This window comes from Scyliorhinus canicula, chromosome 13, assembly GCF_902713615.1.
Source record: "Scyliorhinus canicula chromosome 13, sScyCan1.1, whole genome shotgun sequence".
In the NCBI taxonomy this organism is placed as follows: domain Eukaryota; kingdom Metazoa; phylum Chordata; class Chondrichthyes; order Carcharhiniformes; family Scyliorhinidae; genus Scyliorhinus; species Scyliorhinus canicula.
In genome coordinates this window covers 146,230,747-146,253,158 of record NC_052158.1, presented here as the reverse complement: position 1 = coordinate 146,253,158, position 22,412 = coordinate 146,230,747, and the positions used below count along the sequence as shown (strand labels likewise).

Below are 22,412 nucleotides of genomic sequence, written 5' to 3'. Positions count from 1 at the left end.
AGTCGTCCCAAAACAGATGCGAGAGGACCCAGATGGGCAGCGGGGTGTCATACATCAAAGTGTTCATGCTCTACAGGGAACGAGTCCTGGATGTTGACTGGGTGGCCGAAGACAGATAGGTTACCGATGTGGAGATTGACCTGCATTACAGTGGTGAGTATTCACGACCCCCACCGAGATGGCCCGTCACATATGTGTGGACAGTAGTGAACCAGATGGGTTTTTACAACAATCGACAATGGTTTCAAGGTCATCATTGGACTTTTAATTCCAGATTTTTAAATTTTATTTTTGAATTCGAATTCCACCATCAACCCTGTCCCCAGAGCATGACCTGGGTCCGGATTTACAAGTCCAGTGACAGTACCACTGCCTCCCCAGTTGATTCAGTTTGAATAAGGAGGACATGATGTGGAGAATGTGGGGTTGGGAGGGGTGGAGGGGTGCAGACACGATGGGCTGAATGGCCTGCCCCGCGTGCTGGAACAATTCCATGAATGGAGAGGGGTCCACGTGACGCAGGGGCTTTCCCCAGGCTGACGTCACGGCGCCGGTGTTGCAAGGTTCTAGAACGTGGTGTTGCGATTTTTTTTTGTTTCTAAACATTCGGCGGCGGCTGGAAGCGGAACCAGGAACCCTGAGGGGGGCTGGAGCCCGGGGGGGAGGTGGCAGAGGGAACCCCCGTGCCCTCGCCAGCCATGAGCCATCCTCCACCGGCCGGAGCGGGCAAGAGCGGCAAGCACACAGTTCCCTCCCCGGCCCCGAGCGGCCTGGCGGCGGCGGCTTCATCCTCCTCGGCGGCGGCTCTCCCAGCCGCCGGAGCCGTGGGCGGCTGCGGGACGGCGGCGATCATCGGTGTGGCTTCCCCCCCTCCGCCGCTGCACCATCACCAGGCGGCGGCGGTGGCCGCTGCTGCTGCCGCCGCCGCTCAGGAACTGACCTCGCTCTTCGAGTGCCCCGTCTGCTTCGACTACGTCTTACCGCCGATCCTGCAATGCCAGGCCGGCCATTTGGTGTGCAACAGCTGCCGCCAGAAGCTGACCTGTTGCCCCACTTGCAGGGGCTCCCTCACCCCCAGCATCCGCAACCTGGCCATGGAGAAAGTGGCTTCGGCTGTACTCTTCCCCTGCAAGGTAAGCCTCCTCTTCCCCTCAGCTGATTGATGGCCTCTGCGATGACATTGTGTTTTCATTGTGCCTGGATCACCCTCCGCATCACTATTGTCTGCATGGGTTTGACATTCCAACCCTCAGCATCTCCTCCCCCTCTTTCAATAGCTCTGGCCATGGAGGATTAGCACGTTGTGCACAGTGCAAGTGCCTCTTAGGCTGCAGGAGATTAAAGTAAGTGTACCTCGTTCACCCCGAATCTTCATTGTTGCTGGGTGACATGCCTCAAGGGAAAAGCCTTTTGTGTTCCTTTCCAGGGTCAAGTATCCAAGCCCCCTTGGCATGGTGTTTAATTTCCTTGGGAGTTGGGTACCACTGGATGGTGTGCCTACCCTGTGATGGACCATCTGTCTGCCCCTTTGCGGGTTGCCTGTAGCAGAATGATTCTGATGACTGAGACAGAAGTGTTCCATTTATGTATCTGCTGACTTCTGGCCTGTGGATGGGCTGAATGACCAGCAGAGATACCCCCCCCCCCCCCCCGTTAATGTGGGGAAGAGGGAAAACTGTTGTTGTCAAATCTGGTAATGTTATTACTTCGGGGGTTTGCAGTGTTGTGTGAAGGTTTTGAAGGTGGTGTTAGGGCAGCACGGTAGCATTGTGGATAGCACAATTGCTTCACAGCTCCAGGGTCCCAGGTTTGCGTCCGGCTTGGATCACTGTCTGTGTGGAGTCTGAACATCCTACCCATGTGTGCGTGGGTTTCCTCCGGGTGCTCCATTTTCCTCCCGCAGTCCAAAGATGTGCAGGTTAGGTGGATTGGCCATGATAAATTGCCCTTAGTGTTGGGTGGGGTTACTGTGTTATGGGGATAGGGTGGAGGTGTTGACCTTGGGTAGGGTGCTCTTTCCAAGAGCCGGTGCAGACTCGATGGGCTGAATGGCCTCCTTCTGCACTGTAAATTCTATGATAATATGGCAGAAGGAGCTACTTGAGCCCTGGAAATGGCTGCAAAAGATGGAATTCTGGTATCCGAGCAGGGAGTGAGAGGGGAGGAATGACTGGAGAACGGCATTGAATATAGAAGGTAACTCAGGGCGTTGAAAGGCAAATCTACTTCAGAGTAAACAGTGATTGGGTAACGCTGGCCCAAGCTGAAAGGAGCAGGAGAGCAGTGTCGGACTGAGGCAGTGAGTGGAGCACGGTCTTCTGCTCCGCCTAGCAGAAAGAACTTATTGACTCCTTAAATGATGAGTCCCAAGTTTTGCTACATGTGGATCTGTAGTTTAGTTTAGATACACAAGTTAGCATAGGCTGTCTGGCTTTCCTTACAGTTTTACCATTTGGAATTCATTTTGCCTTTGCCGAGAATTGTTCTTCTGAAAAGAAATTGCAGTTTTTTATAAATTCCTCACTCCGATGTGGCCCTCAAAGCCACCTCTTAAAGATGTGAAGCATGAATACCATTATTTATGACCGTTAGAGAGTGTTTGTGTTCCTGAAGAGTGACTGTTGGGGAGTCTACTCTGGCCATGTATCAGGGGAATTCAGAACTGGAGTCAAAGTGTGAATTTCTGGGCAGATGTATATTTGGAATGCAGTCGTCCATTCACAGTGGAAACATGTGCTGGCTTTTTCTGTAAAGTGGTCTTGGCAGATTGACGTTGTGATTTGATTGTTTGGTCTACAGAACACGGACTTTCCGATTGGAAAATTAAGGGCCCCAGAATCTGTCACTGTTTTTATAATAATTGAACACTTCCATCTGAATGTTAGCCAACAGTGAATGGCTCGTGTCCTGCAATGTTCAGAGAGCTGTGGATCCTAATCCATGAGTCGATTGGAGACTTAAGAGGGTGGCACAGTGGTTAGGACTGCTGCCTCACAGCGCCAAGGACCCGGATGAACTTCCAACCTCGGGTGTCTGTGCCAAGTTTGCACATTCTCCCTATGTTTGCGTGGGTTTCCTCCGGGCGCTCCAGTTTCCTCCCACAGTTCAAAGCTGTGCAGTTTAGGTGGATTGGCCATGATCAATTGCCCCTTCGTGTCCAACGGTTAGATGGGGTTATGGGGTCACAGGGATAGGGCAGAGGAGTGGGCCGAGGTGTGAAGTTGTACGAATTAAGTAATGGCATGATGGGAAAATTGGTCAACTACTTGGTACAATGTAAGAAAAGCTGACCAAGCTATTCCAATATGCCAGACCCCTGTAAGACCTGATAAGGCTGACTCCGCATAACTTAAAGCATGAATAAGATCAGAGAAGGTCAAGCTATTCCAAAATGCCTGACCTCTGTAAATTTTGATAAGATTAACTCCACATGACCCAGGGCTGTAGGAGTAAGACAAGATAATGTCAGGGATGAAGGAGTCACCGACCTTTTAATGTTCTATCAAAGGACAAGATAAGGGTATGAGTGATGAGACAAAGAGTCCTAGGAGGTCAGCAAGTTGTGCCATGATTTATGACATTACTTATGTTTCTACTACTGATCGAATTCCTGAATAAGCTCTAGTCACGCAATACTGATAATGATAATGCATAAATACTGAACTGATTCTTTGTGTAAGTGCGGACTTGAGGAATTAGCAGTTTGTAACAACTGCTCTCGAAACTCAAGTTGCAGCCTATACTGCATGCAGTCTTTTCGTAAATAAAGACTAGTTATTTTGTCGGAACAAACTTTGTTGAGTCTTTCTGCCGCAGTCAAGAAGCAGGAAAAATATTGATTTCTACAGAGGTAGGGTACTCTTTCAGAGGGTCGGTGTACACTCGATGGACCGAATGGCCTCCTTCAGCACTGTAAGGGTTCTGAAGATCAGTAGGTTTTTGGATGCTAAGGGAATCGAGGAATATGGAGATAGGCTGGGGAAGTAGAATGATATTGGAGATCAGCCGTGTTGAATGACGTAGAAGGCTGGAAGGACTGTATGGCCTAAGCCCAGGCCTGTTTTATGTTCTGGGGTACTTCTGTGTCTTGGATGAGGACAGGCTGATTTCTTGGCCTTCGAGCGCCGGCCAGTATTGTGCACTTGTACATCTTCCAATATATATTAATGATTTGGATGAGGGAACAAAATCTAACATCTCCTCAAAGTTTGCAGATGATACCAAGTTAGGTGGGAGGGTGATCCCACAGGGATCCTACAGTACGATCTGGACAGGCTGGGCGAGTGGGCAAATCAATGGCAGATGCAGTATAATTTGGATAAGTGTGAGGTTATTCACTTTAGAAGCAAAAACAGGAAGGCAGATTACAACATGAATGGTTGTACATTTGGAGAGGGAAATGTGCAGCGGAACCTGGGTGTCCTTGTGCACCAGTCACTGAAGGTAAGCATGCAGGTGCAGCAGGCGGTAATGTTGCAACCTTCATTGCGAGAGGTTTTGAGTATAGAAACAGGGATGTGTTGCTGCAATTATACAGTACTTGGTGAGTCCACACCTGGAGTATTGTGTGCAGTTTTGGTCTTCTTCTCTGAGGAAGGATGTTCTTGCTCTCGAGGGAGTGCAGCGAAGGTTTACCAGACTGATTCCAGGGGTGGCAGGACTGTATATGAGGAGAGATTGACTAAGTTGGGATTGTTCTCGCTGGAGTTCAGAAAAATGTGGTGGGGGGGGGGAAATCTCATAGAGACTTAGAAAATTCTAACAGGACTAGACAGGGTAGATGCAGGGAAGATGTTTCCAATGGTGGGTGTGTCCAGAACCAGGGGTCACAGCCTGAGGATTCAGGGTAAACCATTTCGGACAGAGATGAGGAGACATTTCTTCACCCAAAGAGTTGTAAGCCTGTAGAATTCATTACCACAGGAAGTAGTTAATGCTAAAACATTCAATATATTGAAGAGGCGGCTGGATATAGCACTTGGGGAAAATGGGATCAAAGGCTATGGGGAGAAAGCAGGATTAAGCTATTGAGTTGGATGATCAGCCATGATCGTGATAAATCGCGGAGCAGGCTCGAAGGGCCAAAAGGCCTCCTCCTGCTCCTGTCTTCTATGTATCTATGTCAGTGAGCTCCTTGCGTAGTTAACCCATTGGTGAAGCATCTGCCAGATAGAGATGGGGCAGATTTGGTGACGAGAATAGATTCAGGCTGGGGATCAAGAGACAAAGTTGGGGGATTGTTTTCCAAAAGAAGAAATGCTGCAAATCTGAAATAAATGAAGGAAATACTGGAAATATTTGGCAGCACCTGTGGAAAGAGAAACCGAGTTAATGTTGCGGGACTGATAGGTTTATCATATGTAAAATAAAGATTTAAGGGAAGAAATTATTTAGTGTCATTTTATTATTAAAAATTGTATTAAACCATAACAGCAGACAATGCTGACAGCATGTGAAAGATCTGATAAGAAAGCCAGTGTTAAGACTGACTAGCCAAGTTCTAGAATAGATCCACTGTTATAAACGTGGTGTGAAGCTGGTTGCAACATTAGACGGTTTTCCCATGCCACATTATCTCTTACAACTTGTTAGACATTTCATCAAATTAAATGAATTATAAATATTTTAACCCAATAACAGATAGAAAGGGGATAGAACCTTAACGATGATGTTTTACTTATGAGAACTTTCTCTCGCGCTCTCCAAAATCATCTTTAAGCTCTCATCTCTCTCCCTCTCTCTGAATTCATTTTAACCTAACTGTTGAAACCTACTTCTATGCTTTGCAACCAGCTATTGACTTTCCTTCCAGTTTGTATTGTGCATTTTGGTCTGCAGAAATTACCCCAAACTGAATTGTATCTTGAATTCAACTCAATCACCTGTATTTGCGTTGGACAAACAACTTTTCAATTCTGTATGCATATAAAATTTGACTTGGATCAATAGACTTTGAAACTGACATAAATAAAGATACTTAACTTCACTCAAGAAGCTCAGTCTCAAGTTCTGTATGATTGACGTATCAGTGCGGCTACACATAAATATATTAACAAAATACACCAGGGACGATGAGAAGTCACCCACCTGAAATGTTAGCTCTCTCTCTCTCTCTTGTCACAGATGTTGCCAGGCCTCCAGGGCGTTCCCAGTATTTCCTGTTTTCATTGTGGAATTCTCATTTTCTTTCTCGGGATTCAGCCCGGGCTGTGTTGGTGGCCCATCGCTACTTGCCGGCGGGGGCGGGGGGGGGGGTGGGGGGGGGGGGGGGGGGGGGGGGGGGGGGGCCTCTGGGACATTTCCTGGGGCCAACCACCTTCAGTTGTTTTTTCAATAAGTTTCTCACCAGCCTATCAGAAGTTGGTTTGTTCACTGGTGGATGTAGATTTAAGTTTGCAACTCCTCGGATAACAAGGCAGCCCGTGCCCACGTGTAGCAAAACCTGGACAACATTCAGACTTGGGCTAACAAGTACCAAGTGGCATTTGTGCCACACAAGTGTCAGGCATTGGCCATCTCCACCAAGAGTGAATCTAACCACCAACCCATGATATTCATTGGCATTAACATATTTGGACCCCCCACCCCATCAACATCCTTGGGGGCAATTCACTATTGGCCAGCCATATAAATACTGTGGCTGCAAGAACAGGTCAGAGTCTGGGAATTCTGTGTTCATTAATGGACTTACTGACTCTTCCAACGCCCATCCACCACCTGTAAGGCACAAGTCAGGAGTGTGATGGAATAGTGTCCATTTGCCCGAACACGTGCAGCTCTATCAAGCTTCATGAAGCTTGACTACATCCAGGCCAAACCAGCCCATTCACTCCCTCCACCACCGATGCACAGTGTGCACCATTGAAAGGATACACTGCAGCAACTCACCCAGGGCTCCTTCAACTGTACCTTCCAAACCCACAAACCCGGCCAGGCGGAAGGACAAGGGTAGCAGGCGCACAAAGTCGTACATCATCCTGACTTGGAAATATATCACCATTCCTTCAGGGTCAAAAAAACTGGAACTCACTCACGCACAGCGTTGCTTGTTATCGGAGGAGTTGCAAACTTAAATCTCCATTCATCAGTGAACAGACCAACTCCTGATATGTGGAGTACTCCCACGGACTGCAGTGGTTCAAGAAAGAGGCTCAATACCAGGTTCTCCGGTGCAATTAGGAATGGACAATAAATGCTGGCCTGGCCAGTGAACAAGTAAAACAAAAATAGTGGGTTGTTGAGACCTGGGTTTCTCTTCAAGAAATCCTCAATAGATTTATTTGAAAGCAAAGTGGTAAATATTTGAAAGAGAAGATTTTCCAAAAGGTTATTGAGAATCAGAGCACCAGCACAAGATTGAATGAGCCCCCCCCCCCCCCCCCCCCCAGCACAAGATTGAATGACCCCCCCCCCCCCCACCGGTCACCCCATTCCTTGGGGAAGGGGTTGCTGCCATCTGTACTTTGCCACTGTCATTCGCACCAGTGGATATGTTATGGTGGCACAGTAGGGTGAAGGTGGCAGTGCAGATGTTTGACCTTCCACTTCTCCAGGCAGCCTTTGAGATTGGCACTAATGAGGGGCTCTGATGGACGCTGCCTTTCCACCCTCTTGGCTGGGATATGGTGCCGGGTGATATTTCAGCCTCCATGTTCTGATTTCATCCCGGGGTGCAGCTACTGGGAGTGAAAGTTGAAAGAAATGCCTTCCTCCTCTTTACAGTCTGCACAGCACCAGAATAAACCCAGCAAGATTGAAAACCTTAAATCCACATCTCTCCCAAGTGTATATGTCTCTATTATAACAATGAATTTGAAAGTTGGGCACTGCATAGTTGATTGATGTGGGGAAATCATCAGGGTGTAGGGGGGGAGGGGGGGAGAGAGAGCAGGGTGTTGGAAATGGTTGGATAGCTTTTTCAGAAGGGCCAGCACCGGCACACTGGGCTAAATGGCCTCCTTTTGAGCGGTTTGATTCTACGGTTCTAGGAAGAGAGAGGGGAGACCGAGTCAGAGCTCCCCCACTTAGCGTTAACAGATTTGCATATTCGTGATTCCAGTGGCCGTTCCTCTTCATACCTCCGACCCGTTCGTCGTGGCCTCTTGCGTGATCCTCGGACGCGGTTTTCATCAGTTCTGCTGGGAATGAAGAGACCCTGTGGTGAATGTGTATTTTTCCTTTTTGGCTTTGTTTATTTCAAATCGAACGTTCGCAGTGCAGTCAATTGGCGGGATCATTTTGCAGACATCCAAACAGTGAAGCGTTCAGTGAGTCATTCAAAATATCCGGTGTTCCTACGCCATTCGAAGGATGCTTTCACACAAAAATGCACACTGCGTTACTTTTTAAACCTGCTTTGGCAAGCAAGGATTATCACAGGATTCTGATGAGGTCAGTGAGTTTTTGTTTAAAGTGGTAACATGTTGCAGGCCAGTATCCTGCTATGTTTCCAAGAAGCTAGCCGAATCCGGTGTCCTGGTAGTTCAGGAAATATTGAAATTAAGAATGAAAGACTTGCATTTATGTAGCGCCTCTCGTGACCTCCGGATGTCCCAGTGTGCTTTGGATTGGGTTTTCCAGTGCAGTACTTCAGAAATAAATGTAGTCACTGTTTTAGTGTGGGAAATGTCAGCAGATTTGCAAATGCAAGCTCCAATGCACAGGCAGAGGTAATGAATGATCAGTTGCAGTGGGCTAGCCCTGCTGCCTCACGGCGCCGAGGTCCCAGGTTCGATCACAGCTCTGGGTCACTGTCCGTGTGGAGTTTGCACATTCTCTCCGTGTCCGCGTTGGTTTCGCCCCCACATCCCAAAGATGTGCAGGGTAGGTGGATTGGCCATGCTAAATTGCCCCTTAATTGGAAAAAAATAATTGGGTACACTAAATTTATTTAAAAAAAAGAATGATCAGTTGGTCCAGTTTAGGTTTTGGTCCATTTGTTGTTCCAGCAGTTCCCTAGGATATTGTTATTTCCACCTGTAAAGGCAGGCGAGGCCTCGGTTCAACGTCTCCTCTGAAAGACAGCCCCTCCAAACGTGCAACACTCCCTCGGTACTCCACTGAAGTACTAGGTGCTCTGGAGTGGGTCTTGAACCATCTGACTCTTGAGGCGAGAGAGCTTCTCACTGAGACACTGCTGTCACCTAAGGCTATTCCAGGTTTGCTCCTAGTCTGTGCTGTTGGGTGACTAGCTTTGGCTTGGCCTCCCATGAACACGGTGGGTTATTGCGGTTCAATGCCTGTACCCCAGTACATGCCTGTACCCCAGTGCATGCCTATACCCCAGTGCATGCCTGTACCCCAGTGCATGCCTGTACCCCAGTACAATCCTGTACCCCAGTGCATGCCTGTACCCCAGTACAATCCTGTACCCCAGTGCATGCCTGTACCCCAGTGCATGCCTGTACGTGCCTCCCTTCCTCCTGTTACGGGACCAGACCAGACCCCCAATTTATATTCGGAAACGCAGATGAGAAACCGCAAACAATTTTCAATTTGTAAAGCATTATTCACCCCCAGGAGTGATTGCACTTTCAAATATCAGACGTCAGCCTGAGAAACACACCTCCTATCCTCAGAAACCAGAGCTGCACTCTGAAAATGAAACTGAAAACAGACAGGATGGGGTTGAAAAGCAAAATTAAAAACAGACCCAACCCCCGTCGATGAGTGACCTCACAGCCTGCCTTAACCTCATAATCACAGCGTTAGCAGACTTATAATCTGGACATGTTAACCCAAGTTCTTTTAATAGCATTACTGCAACGGATACATAATACGATATATATAAACATTTCCTACATTCATCGCACTCCCCCCCCGGCTGTGGTGAATGTATAACATATAAATCCACACTGTATATCACTGTGTCCCTGTGGGCCCCATCTTTGAGCTGTTGCATGGCTCTGCCCACAGGGGGAGATGAGGAGCATGTAGAGGGCTCCGCCCGTGGCTCTGCCCACAACCGGAAATATAAAGTGCTGCGGTCTTGCGAGCCTGCCTTCAGTTCAGCTAGTCGCAGGCAGGCTCAGTTGTAAGTCGATTAAAGCCACAGTTTACTTCAACTCGTGTCTCTGAGTGAATTGATGGTCGCATCACCCCCCCCCCCCCCCCCCCCCCCCCCCCCCACAAAATATCTGGACACAGAGTGAGGGCAGGGTAAGGCTTAGCTGTCAGCCGTTGAATAAATGAGCAACTGGCTTTGGATTCACAAGTGTGGAATAGACACGTGGACAGCTGAACAAAATAACAGAAAAATACAGCAGATGCTGGAAATCTGTAATGAAAACACAAAATGTTGGAAAACCCCAGCAGGTGTGGCAGCGTCGATGGACAGAAAAGCAGCGTTTACGTTTTGGGTCCAGTATGACTTGACCGTCCTATATGTTCCACGGAAAAGTTCTATTGGACTCAAAGCGTTAGCTCCGTTTCTCTCTCTCTCGCCACAGATTGATGCCAAAGGTGCTCGACCTTTGCAGCACTTTGCGTTTTTACTTGGATGGGTAACTTGTTTTTCGGTATCATTAGCTTCCAGAAGAAGGTTTTTAAAAAAAATAAATAATTTGGTCTTGGCCCAGATCATTGAAGTGACTTTATTCACTGGGTGGGTGAAAATGTTGATGTGTTAAATGTTGTGGGCCAAATAGCAACAAAATTGAAATCTTTTAAGGAGAACTTTTTTTTCAGGAAATAACATTTTCACATTACATTTGTGTAACCAGTTGGCTTGAATGGATTTCTTGTAACTCGCCCAGTTTTTATAACTGTTGGTGATGGTTCATGTCAAGAACATTGCTCTATTTATTGTGAGAGTGATACAAGAATATCTCCCCTTCCTCCTGTTGTCTGCTTGGTGGGAATGGCTCACGCTGCACAGGATTAAGGGGGTCCATGAAGACCGAGGTTCAAAACCACGCTAGTGGACTGAAACCCTCGCCTGCCCGTGAAAATTTGACGTGAAATAAATTTGGGCGTCCGCAGCCCAGTTTCTAATAACAGGCGTTGCCTTGCAACGTTATTAAAGTGCCCACGTTTGACAGGAAATCTAGCGTGATATGTTGTGGGGTGGTGTGGCTGGGGTTTGAAACTGTGGCTCTGTTGGGGGAGGAGTGGGAAGAGCTTCATTGGCCGGGCCATGCTTTATGTTGACTCCAGGAACCCATTGAAACAGTGCCCCAGGTTCCAGCCCTCGATATCTTTCACTTTCAGCACAGGTTCACAAGAAAACATCTGGCCATGACCCTTGATGCTTTGGAAAGCCTGCGTTCTGGATTTTCTATCCTCCTGCTTGTGTACCAATGCATATGAACAGCAGGGATTGACCGCATATAGAATGGGCGGCACAGCAGCACAGTGGTTGGCACTGTTGCTTCACGGCGCCAGGGTCCCAGGTTCGATTCCCAGCTTGGGTCACTGTGCAGAGTCTGCACGTTCTCCCTGTGTCTGCGTGGGTTTCCTCCGGGTGCTCCGCTTTCCTCCCACACATCCCGAAAGACGTGCTGTTAGGTAATTTGGACATTCTGAATTCTCCATCCGTGAGACCATACAGGTGCCGGAATGCGGCGTCTAGGGGCTTTTCACAGTAACTTCATTGCGCTATTAATGTAAGCCTATTTGTGACAAAGATAATATTATTAGAATCACAGAGCTACGCAGAACAGAAGGAGGCCATTTTTTTTTTTTTTTTTTTATAAATGTTTTTATTCAGTTTTCGTATTTTATATTGAACAAATTACAAATTGTTAGGAGAGAGAAACAAAAAAAAAAAACAAACAAAAAACAAACACGCAAAAATTAACATACATATTTACAGGTAAGCATCTTCGTAGTAGTAACTGCGCCCCCCCCCCCCCCCCCCCCCTCAACATGTTTATTTAGCTTGGTTTTGGGCCTTAGCTAGCCATCGAACCCCCGTAACGAACCTGTAGCCCCCCCCCCCTCCCGCTACCTTCCCCCGACTATTCTTCCTCTTGTACATTGGCCACAAATAGGTCCCGGAACAGTTGCATGAATGGCTCCCACGTTCTGTGGAAGCCGTCGTCCGACCCTCGGATGGCAAATTGGAATCTCTCCAAATGGAGAGATTCCGAGAGGTCGGACAGCCAGTCCGCAGCTCTGGGCGGTGCTGCTGACCGCCAGCCAAACAGGATTCTACGGCGGGCGATCAGGGAGGCAAAGGCAAGGGCATCCGCCCTCCTCCCCAGGAATAGATCTGGCTGTTCTGAAACCCCGAAGACCGCCACTATCGGGCATGGCTCCACCCTCACTCCCACCACTTTGGACATTACCTCGAAGAAGGCTGTCCAGTACTCCACGAGTCTGGGGCAAGACCAGAACATGTGGGCGTGGTTGGCCGGGCCTCTTTGGCACCGTTCACATCTGTCTTCCACCTCCGGGAAGAACCTACTCATACGGGTTCTTGTTAAGTGGGCTCTATGTACCACTTTTAGTTGCGTCAGGCTGAGCCTTGCGCACGTGGAGGTGGAGTTGACCCTATGCAGTGCTTCGCTCCAGAGTCCCCACCCGATCTCCATCCCCAGGTCGTCCTCCCATTTCCTCCTTGTTGCGTCCAGTACGGTGTCGTCCCTATCTACCAGTCGGTCATACATGTCACTACAGTTCCCTTTCTCTAGGATACTTGCGTCCAGTAGGTCTTCCAGTAGTGTCTGTCGTGGCGGTTGTGGGTACGTCCTTGTCTCCTTTCGTAGGAAGTTTTTGAGCTGCAGGTACCGTAGCTCGTTCCCCCCAGCTAGCTGAAATTTCTCTGTCAGTTCGTCCAGTGTTGCGATCCTGTCGTCCGTGTATAGGTCCCTGACTGTCAGTGTCCCCCCGTCCTGCCTCCACCTTTTGAAGGTGGCGTCGGTCAGTGCTGGTTTGAACCTATGGTTGTTGCAGATGGGAGCCCTGTTCGACATTTTGGTCAGGCCAAGCTGCTGCCGCAGTTGGTTCCAGGATTGGAGGGTGGCTGTCACCACTGGGCTGCTGGAGTGTTTTTTGGGTGGGGATGGGAGTGCTGCCGTGGCGAGGGCCCGGAGGGAGGTTCCCATGCAGGAGGCCTCCTCCGCACGCACCCACTCAGCTTCTGGCTCCTGGATCCATCCCCTTACTCGCTCGGCTGTTGCTGCCCAGTGGTAGAATTGTAGATTCGGGAGGGCTAACCCTCCCCTGGTTTTGTTTTTTGTAAGACCTTCTTTGGGATCCTAGCATTTTTAACCCCCCAATACGAACGCCATGATGAGTTTGTCCAGCGCTTTGAAAAAGGCCTTGGGGATGTAGATCGGAATGGATCTAAACAGGAAGAGGAACCTGGGCAGTACGTTCATTTTGATCGTCTGAACTCTCCCCGCGAGGGAGAGCGGGAGTGTGTTCCATCTTTGCAGGTCCTTTTTAACTTCCTCCGTCAGGCTGGTGAGGTTCCATTTGTGGATCCCTTTCCAGTCATGGGCTATTTGGATCCCCAGGTAGCGGAATTTATGTCGGGCTTGTTTGAACGGCAGCCCCTTTAGTGCTGCCCCCCCCCCCCCTTGCGGGTGTAATGGGAAGATCTCACTTTTGCTCATGTTGAGTTTGTAGCCCGAGAAGGCTCCAAACTCTTTCAGGAGCGCGATGATTCCGTCCATGCTGCTTTGTGGGTCCGAGATATAGAGGAGCAGATCATGAAGGAGGCCATTTAACCCATTATGTTTATACTGACTCTTTGAAAAATCTGTCCAATTACTCCCACCAAGCACACTTGACAAGAGCTTTTTCGAACACCGTATGAAACAGGGCCACGTAAGGAGCTTTCTGGGCAGGTGATCCAAAGCTTGGTGGAAGTTGATTTTAAAAAGCACCTTAAAGGAGCAGAAGGGAATTCTGGAGCTTGGGGCCAAGGCCCCGGAGGCCATGGCCAATATTGGGGATGAGGAGTGGCCCGGGGGAGTGGGGGGGGGGGGGGGTGGGGGGGGGGGGTGCAGGGGGGTGCGGGGGGGTGGGTGGGGGGGGGGTGCAGGGGGGTGCGGGGGAGTGGGTGGGGGGGGGGGGCGCGGTGGGGGCCGGGGTGGGGGGGGGGGGTGCACAAGGAAGACACATTTTTTGGAAGTTTCTAGGTCTGTTTGAGGTTACACAGAGAGGGACAGGTGAGGCCATGGAGAGATTTGAACACTGGGATGAGAGTTTTAAATTTGAGGTGTTAACGAGACTGGAAGTCAATTTGGACTAGCGAACACGGGGATAATGACTCCGGGAACATACTACTGTTGCATCACAGTGCTAGGGACCCGGGTTTGATTCCCGGCTTGGGTGACTGTGCGGAGTCTGCATGTTCTCCCCATGTCTGCGTGGGTTTCCTCCGGGTGCTTCGGTTTCCTCCCACAAGTCCCGAAAGACGTTATTTTTAAAAAATATATAAATTTAGTGTCCCCAATTCATTTCTTCCAATTCAGGGGCAATTTAGCGTGGCCAATCCACCTAACCTGCACATCTTTGGGTTGTGGGGGTGAACCCCACGCAGACATGGGGAGAATGTGCAAACTCCACACGGACAGTGACCCAGGGCTGGGATTCGAACCCGGGTCCTCAGCACCGCAGTCCCAGTGCTAACCACTGCGCCACATGCCGCCCTTCGAAAGACGTTCTTGTTAGGTGAATTGGATATTCTGAATTCTCTCTCGGTGTACCCGAACAGGCGGCGGAGTGTGGCGACTGGGGGATTTTCACAGTAACTTCATCGCAGTGTTAATGTTAGCCTACTTGTGATCCCAGAATGGAATCCTGGCTCAAAACACTTGTCATGTTAATTTTTTAATGAAACATGAAGGACCAGAGTCACAGCACTGCTAATTATTCTGAACAGGAAAAAAAACATTTATTAAACATGAAATAATTAGATTATGATACAATACGTCTTTACACTCCCCCACCCCCCCACCCCCCCCTTATCTTAAATACACACTAATTTTAAAATTAACACTGATTACAAAGTGCACCTTGAGCTACAAAGATCCCATTAAGATAAAGTTTCTTTTAAGCATGCAGATTGGCTGTGATAAGATGCACGCACTACGCTTCGAACCCGACACGGTTATCCATAGAATCCCTGCAATGCAGAAGGAGGCCATTCGGCCCATTGAATCTACACCGACCCTCCAAATGAGTGCTGTAACCTAACCTGCACATCCCTGGACAGTAGGGGGAAATTTAGCATGGCTAATCCACCTAAGCTGCACATGTTTGGACTGTGGGAGGAAATTGGAGCACCTGGAGGTCACCCATTTTTCGCTTCAGAATCCCCCGGATGATTGTCACATGAGTATCTAAACTCTGCTCCAACAACATGCTTTAAAATCTCTTCTCATAATAATGCATGCTCTTTGTGGTTTGCATTCCGAAACCTAGTCCAGGTTTTCCAAATGGCACTGAAGCTCTGTTTAAAATTACATCAAGCGTTTCCTCTATCTCTGAAGCCTGCTTTCCCACTTTAAATCTAGTCACTGCCATTGTCTCTTTAACTCAGAACACTTTGTTTACTCTTCCTTGAATTCTTCTGAACAATACCCTGGCCACTGTTCTCTTAACCTCTGGCCTCTTAAATATTCTTTCTGTCCCAATTCCCTGGTCATCTGGATTGTATCTTATTCCTTAGGAAGCTTACATCTTTGCAACTCCCTTGTCTTGTCCAGCTTCTCCTTCCTGACGAGAGCTGAGAGCTGTTCACTACCCAGTGTTCTGCCGCCAACTACTCTGGCTTCCTGATAAAACTAAGAACAAAGGAAAGCCCTTCCCACTGGAAAGTGACCTCCTGTTGCTAAACAATGAGTTACTTCTATTTGCTCTACACCTTTGTCCAGCATGAATCTAATCTACCCATGTCAACTCACCCGTCCAACCAGCCCCTATTCACATAACCCCATAACCGTACCTACACATCCCTGGATACTAAGGGGCAATTGATCCTGGCCAATCCACCTAATCATTGGACTGTGGGAGGAGACCGGAGCACACCGAGGAAACCCATGCACACACAGGGAGAAAGTGCAAATTCCACATAGACAGTTACCCGAGGCTGCATTCAACCTGGGTCCCTGGTGCTGTGAGGCAGCAGTGCTAACCACTGTGCCGCTGTGTGATAATATAAGGGGAAGCAGCCCATGAGGTGACTTCCGCTGGAGCACTGTACTTTGTGCATCTTTTCTTAGTCCCACAGATTGTTTACCCTTGGAAACCCGCCTAGTTATTGTATGATTTAAATGGCCAAAAAATTCAGGGAAAAGAAGACTAGAGCAGAAATTCTTCAATGGAGTCTGAGGCCTTATAGGTCATCGGCAAGTAAAATGGCGGAGTCAGTTTCTGGTGCTCCGTCCACTCCACTCGTGCACTCCACTAATGGCCAAGGTGCTTTCTAGAACCTTGGTGACGGAATTCGAAAAGCACCAACGAATTGTGTCGGAAGACCTCATGAAATCAATCAAAGAGGCCTTGGTCCCCATTCGAGTGGCTCTGGGGAAATCCTAGGGCGTCACGGTGAAAGATATGGAGGTAGTCTTGTTCGGCCACAGCGATTGGATTGCCTCGCTGGAATCGTAATTGTCTTTGGTAATTGAAATGAATAGATCATTGAGAGTCAAGGGGAATGCCATGGAAAATAGGTCCAAGAGGCTAAATATTCAGATTGTGGTGTAGCTAGAGGGAATAGAGGACCCAACGCCCATGGAGAACTTTTCGGGGAAGTTTGGCAAGGTGGTGGGCGAGAGTGGATTCACAACCCTTCTTGAGTTGGATCGAGCCCATCGTACACTTTGGGCTCAGTCCAAAATTTGGCCCTTCCCAATTTTCTGTTTTATTATTGGGCAGCCAATATTCAGAAAATATTGTTGTGGTTTGGTGATCCTGGTTCTATATGGGGACAAATGGAAGTGCGCTCCTGCACTACCTCTAGTCTTCGTCCAATAGTTACTGCACCGTATTAAGATCTGTTCAGATTTTCCTCTAATCCAGTGGTGGTCTTCTCCCTGAGAATTTGGAAGCGGTTCGGGCAACATTTCAAGCTTTTTTCCCTGTCTTCGCTAGCCCCCATATATAATAATCACCATTTCCTACCAGCTGGTTTAGACTCTATGTTTACATTTTGGGATGGGAAGTGTTTGGAGACCTGTTCGGAGGTTTGGTAGTTTTAAGGAGTCGGCTGAGAAATGGCAGGTGCCCAGTTCTGGTATTTTTAGGTATCTCCAAATTCTCAATTTCTTGGGTAAAGTTTTTCCTTCCTTGCCTTTAGCTCCATCCTCGTCCCTGATGAAGACGATTCTGTCGCTGGCCAGGCCCGACGAGTTGGGCTCTATTTCTGATATAAATCATATATTGGTCATGTATATAAGCGGCTGGTTTAGCATAGTGGGCTAAACAGCTGGCTTGTTATGCAAAACAAGGCCAGCAGCGCGGGTTCAATTCCCATACCGACCTCCCCGAACAGGAGACGGAATGTGGCGACTAGGGACTTTTCCCAGTAACTTCATTGAAGCCTACTTGTGACAATAAGCGATTATTATTATTATATACTTTCAGCTGACTCTGCGCCGTTGAGTGTTGTTTGGGTGAATTGGGTCCCATTCTGAATGGTGAGTTGTGGAGTGAGACATTCATGTCTTCATGTGCTTGGCTGAGTCTGATCCAGTTCAAGGTTTTGCACAGGACAAGCTTCACCAGGGTTAGGATGAGCAGGTTGCTCCCTGGGGTCGAGGATAAGTGTGAGTTCTGTCCTCGTGGGCCGGCTAATCAGAGGTAAATGTTCTGGTCCTGCCCCAAGTTGATAGGTTTCTGGCCGTCTTCCTGTAACACCATGTCGGAGATATATTTGGGGTGTCAGATCGCCGGTGATTCAGTCTGGGGGGGTGGGGGGGGGGGGGGGGGGGGGGGGAGGTGAATGTCATCACCTTTGTCTGATTGATAGCCCGGAGGAGAATTTTGCTTGGGTGGAGGTTTCCCACTCCGTCTAAAGCATCTGCTTGGCCGGATGACCTCATGTCATTTCGGATGACCTCATGTCATTTCTGCGTTTGGAGAAGGTCAAGTTTACCGTCCGGGGACAATGAGAGGTTCCACCTAAGATGGTTTCGAGGGGATGTGAGGAAAAACCTTTTTACCCAGAAGGGGGGGGGGGGGGGGGGGGGGAGTTTGGGATTCGTTGCCTGAAAGGGTGGTGGAGGCGGAGGCTCTCGTAACATTTAAGAAGTATTTAAAAAAAAAAAAATTTAGAATATCCAATTAATTTTTTCCAATTAAGGGGCAATTTAACGTGGCCAATCCACCTAACCTGCACATCTTTGGGTTGTGGGGGTGAGACCCACGCAGACACGGGGAGAATGTGCAAACTCCACATGGACAGTGACCCAGGGCCAGGATCGAACCCAGGTCCTCAGCGCCATAGGCAGCAATGCTAACCACTGTGCCACCCGTGCCGCCCCTCATTTAAGAAGTATTTAGATGTGCACTTGCGATCCCAGGGCAGACAAGGCTATGGGCCAAGCGCTGGGAAATGGGATTAGAATAGTTAGGTGTTCTTTCTGACCAGTGCGGAAGCGATGGGCCGAAGGGCCTTTTCTGTGCTGTGCGACTCCATGGCTCTACTATATGATGGCAGCCATATATTTCCTTTTTTAAGAAGTTAGTCACCATCCGCTGTTGGGGATTTAGATGAGTTGTTGCATTTAAGTTAATTAGGTGTGTGTGTTTTTGCCTTTGTTAATTGTTATTCTTTCCCTTCTATTGCATTTTTCTGTTTGATTGTTTTGGGTTCTGAGTATTATGAAAAGTTTCTTAATGAACATATCTTTTTAAGCTACCTCTGTTTTCCTAGCACCTGGTGTGACGCTTTTGATAGAACTATGATAGATTGCAAGAAGCATCAGTTATTTTGCTCCTAATTCACTCTGGAGCAAAGACAGCAGAGCATAGACACAATAACCATGGTTACCACACTGATCGCGACCTGAGGTCGGCAACCTACAACCAACCTGCCGCCATTTACCAAAAGTGAGGTTGTAACCGCATCTCCCCTGGGTGCTAACCATCTCCAATGATTTATATTGCCTCACCCTCTTAGTAGCAGGCCCCAAAACAAAAAAAAGCAAATAGAACCTGCTGGTGCATTGTGTGAATGATTGAGTCATTATGTAACGTGACTGTACCTGTTTTTTTTTCCAGTCTTGTGCTTGTTTTAGTGGGTTTAATGTTGAGAAGGTAGCAACATTTAAAAAAAAAAAAAAAATTTTTTAGAGTGCCCAATTCATTTTTTCCAATTAAGGGGCAATTTAGCATCGCCAATCCACCTAACCTGTACATCTTTTGAGTTATGGGGGGTGAAACCCACGCAAACACGGGGAGAATGTGCAAACTCTACACGGACAGTGACCCAGAGCCAGGATCGAACCTGGGACCTCAGCGCCGTGAGGCGCCCTTTTGTTTTAATGCTTTCACCGGGATTTAATTTTGGTGGTGTGGTGCATTTTTTTATCCCTTGTTTTCTACACTAAAACACAGTACTGTACGAGGTTATGTATCCTGTGCGCAGTCCTTTGGGCACGCTATCGATATAACCTGTTCAGCATAGCAGTCCAGATCGTATCTGACGTGGGCAGGGGGTGACTGAAGCAGTGTGTAGCAGGGATGGGGAGAGCACTCATTTTAGCATCTCTTAAGATCAGCTGCTGTATATATTGATTGGTTTGAAATTTCAGACTTCAAAAGATCTCAGCACCGAATCTAGGTTGACAAGTCCGGTGCAGCCCCGGGGAAGTGCTGCACTGTCGGAGGTGCCAGCTTTGGGGCGAGACATTAAACCGAGGCACTGTCTGTCCCCTCGAATGGAAGCCAAAGATCCCACAGCTCGGGTCCCAAATGGAGCGAGCGAGTTCTTCCTCTCGCCGGTCTCTCGGCCAATATTTATCACCGAAAAGGATTGTCTGATCATTATCACAGAATCCCGACAGTGCAGAAGGAGGCCATTCAGCCCGTTTAGTCTGCATGGTTCCACCGAATGATCACCCTACCCCATCCCCGTAGACCCACCTAACCGTTGGACACCTAGGGGCAATTTAGCATGGCCAATCCACCCAGCTTCAGATCTTTGGACTGTGGGAGGAAACCGGAGCGCCCGGAGGAAACTCATGCAGACACGGGGAGAACGTGCAAACTCCACACACACACACACTCACCCAAGGTTGTAATCTAACCCGGGTCTGTGGTGCCGTGAGGCAGCAGTGCCGACCACTGTGCCACCGTGCGCTGCCCCCATGCACTGCCCCAGTCCTGCTGAGCACACATTGGCAGCCTTGCTTCGTGCAGCAGTGGCAATGCTTTGAAAGCACTTTCGTTGGCTGTAACTGACCTCGGGACGTCCCGAGTACAAGTTAATTTTTTTTCAATTCTTTAGCCCTCCAGTTGCGTGAGCTACAGCTTAGGAAAGTACCGCTGATTGATAGAAATTTCAGCTTGCTTTGGAACTTTGCCTTTGAGACCACTTAAACCAGACTGACACCAAAACATGGTGCTCATTTGTATGCTCCAAAGTTCGCTGAGCATCGCGTACTTCTGTACTAAACAAAGAACCCTTTCATTTGCTTCACCAGGTGAACGATGAGTATCTTCCCAAATCTGTATGTGCAACATGCACCAATCAGTGCGTGCCCGCGCTAATATAGTTTTAAAACTGTGACTGTAGGAGTGTGACTGCTCTGATCAATCAGATTTAATCCCACGCCAGCTCTCTCTGTACTCTCTCATTTAGTACCAGAGAAGTAAGTCCATTTCTAATGAGTATTTTAATAGATAACTCCTGTCAACTGTGGCCCAATGACTGTCACCCAATGGGCAGCACGGTAGCACAGTGGTTAGCACTGTGGCTTCACAGCTCCAGGGTCCCGGGTTCGATTCCTGGCTTAGGTCACTGTCTGTGCAAAGTCGGCACGTTCTCCCAGTGTCCGCGTGGGTTTCCTCCCACAGTCCAAAGGCGTGCAGGTTGGGTGGATTGGCCATGATAAATTGCCCTTAGTGACCAAAAAGGTTCGGTGGGGTTATTGGGTTAAGGGGATAGGGTAGAAGTGAGGGCTTAAAGTGAGTCTATGCAGACTCGATGGGCCGAATGGGCTCCTTCTGTACTGTATGTTGTCTGTATGGTCCTGATATTTTGTCGCTGTAGAAGCCAGTTGTCCTAGGCAGTTGCCATAATTTCCTCAAGTATCTTCATTCAAAACTGCTCTTGCCCTCAACTTCCTCCTCCTCCTGCTACTTCCTCATGTACAACTTATTTTTTTCCTCTCTGGATGCACGCACAGCTGAACACCACCCCACCCCAACCTAACCCCACCCCTCCCAACCCCACCCCCACCCCTCGCACCCTATTTATACTCTTATTGAGTACAACAAATTGAGAAATAAAGGGGGACAAATTAAGAAACTGTCAAGTAACAAATTAGCAATAAATTAACAAAAGGAGAGATTCTCTGACCTCCCCACGGCGTGTTTCTCAGCAGTAGCCCGCTCTCAGCCAGAGGCGGGATCTTCTGGTCCCACCACTGTCGATGGGATTTCCCGTTAAATCCATCCCAAGCTGCTGGGAAATCGACAAGAGTTGGCTATCACGGGACTGGAAGAGCCCACCTGTGTGAACAGCCAGAGGATCTCGCCCAAAGTGGGGGGGGGGGGGGGGGGGGGGGTGACGGTCCCTGTTCCCTATTCCCTATTTATATATGCTCAAGCTACTTAATTAAACCGTGCTTTTCACATCTGTATCCTGACAATCTAGTTAACGCCCATTAACAATCCTGTTATTGCAGCCAGTGTGTATTATATTTGAAAATCGCTTATTGTCACGAGTAGGCTTCAATGAAGTTACTGTGAAAAGCCCCTAGTCGCCATATTCCGGCGCCTGTTCGGGGAGGCTGATACGGGAATCGAACCGTGCTGCTGGCCTGCTTGGTCTGCTTTAAAAGCCAGTGAGCTAAATCAGCTCTTTCTGTGAGCCCCTTGATTTATAACAAGAGCTGCATTTATATAGTACATGTAGCAAAGCATCCCAAACAGATTCTCAACGGAGTTATTAGAAAAAGACAAAAGAGTCGCAACAGGAGATATCAGGCCCCCAAGTTGGTTAAGGAGATAGATTCTAAGGTTGGTAGTGAGATAGAGAGGTTTAGAGAGAGAATTTCAGAGCCTGGGGTCTGTGCAGCTGAGGCTGGGGGGGGGGGGGGGGGGGGGGTCTGGAATGATTATGGAGGAGTCTGGTTGGCCTGTTAACACTGCAAAAAATATACTATATCTGGTTACTTGACCATTCTTGGAAGCTTGCTCTCCTGATGTAAAGAGTGATTACAATGTGAAGCTCGCTACCCCATGATTGAATGGCGGAACAGACCCGATGGGCCGAGTGGCCGAATTCTGCT

At 48.5% G+C, this 22,412-nt stretch overlaps 1 protein-coding gene across 1 annotated transcript in view; it reads left to right on the top strand.

The window, feature by feature from the left end:
• Positions 1-519: 519 nt before the first annotated feature.
• LOC119976353 (E3 ubiquitin-protein ligase SIAH1-like) overlaps positions 520-22,412 on the top strand; it is a 42,214-nt gene continuing 20,321 nt past the window's right edge. The window contains exon 1 of the mRNA XM_038816831.1: positions 520-1,133. Within this exon, the coding sequence (XP_038672759.1) occupies positions 699-1,133 (435 nt within the window). The 5' untranslated portion in view covers positions 520-698. The remainder of the gene's footprint in view (positions 1,134-22,412) is intronic.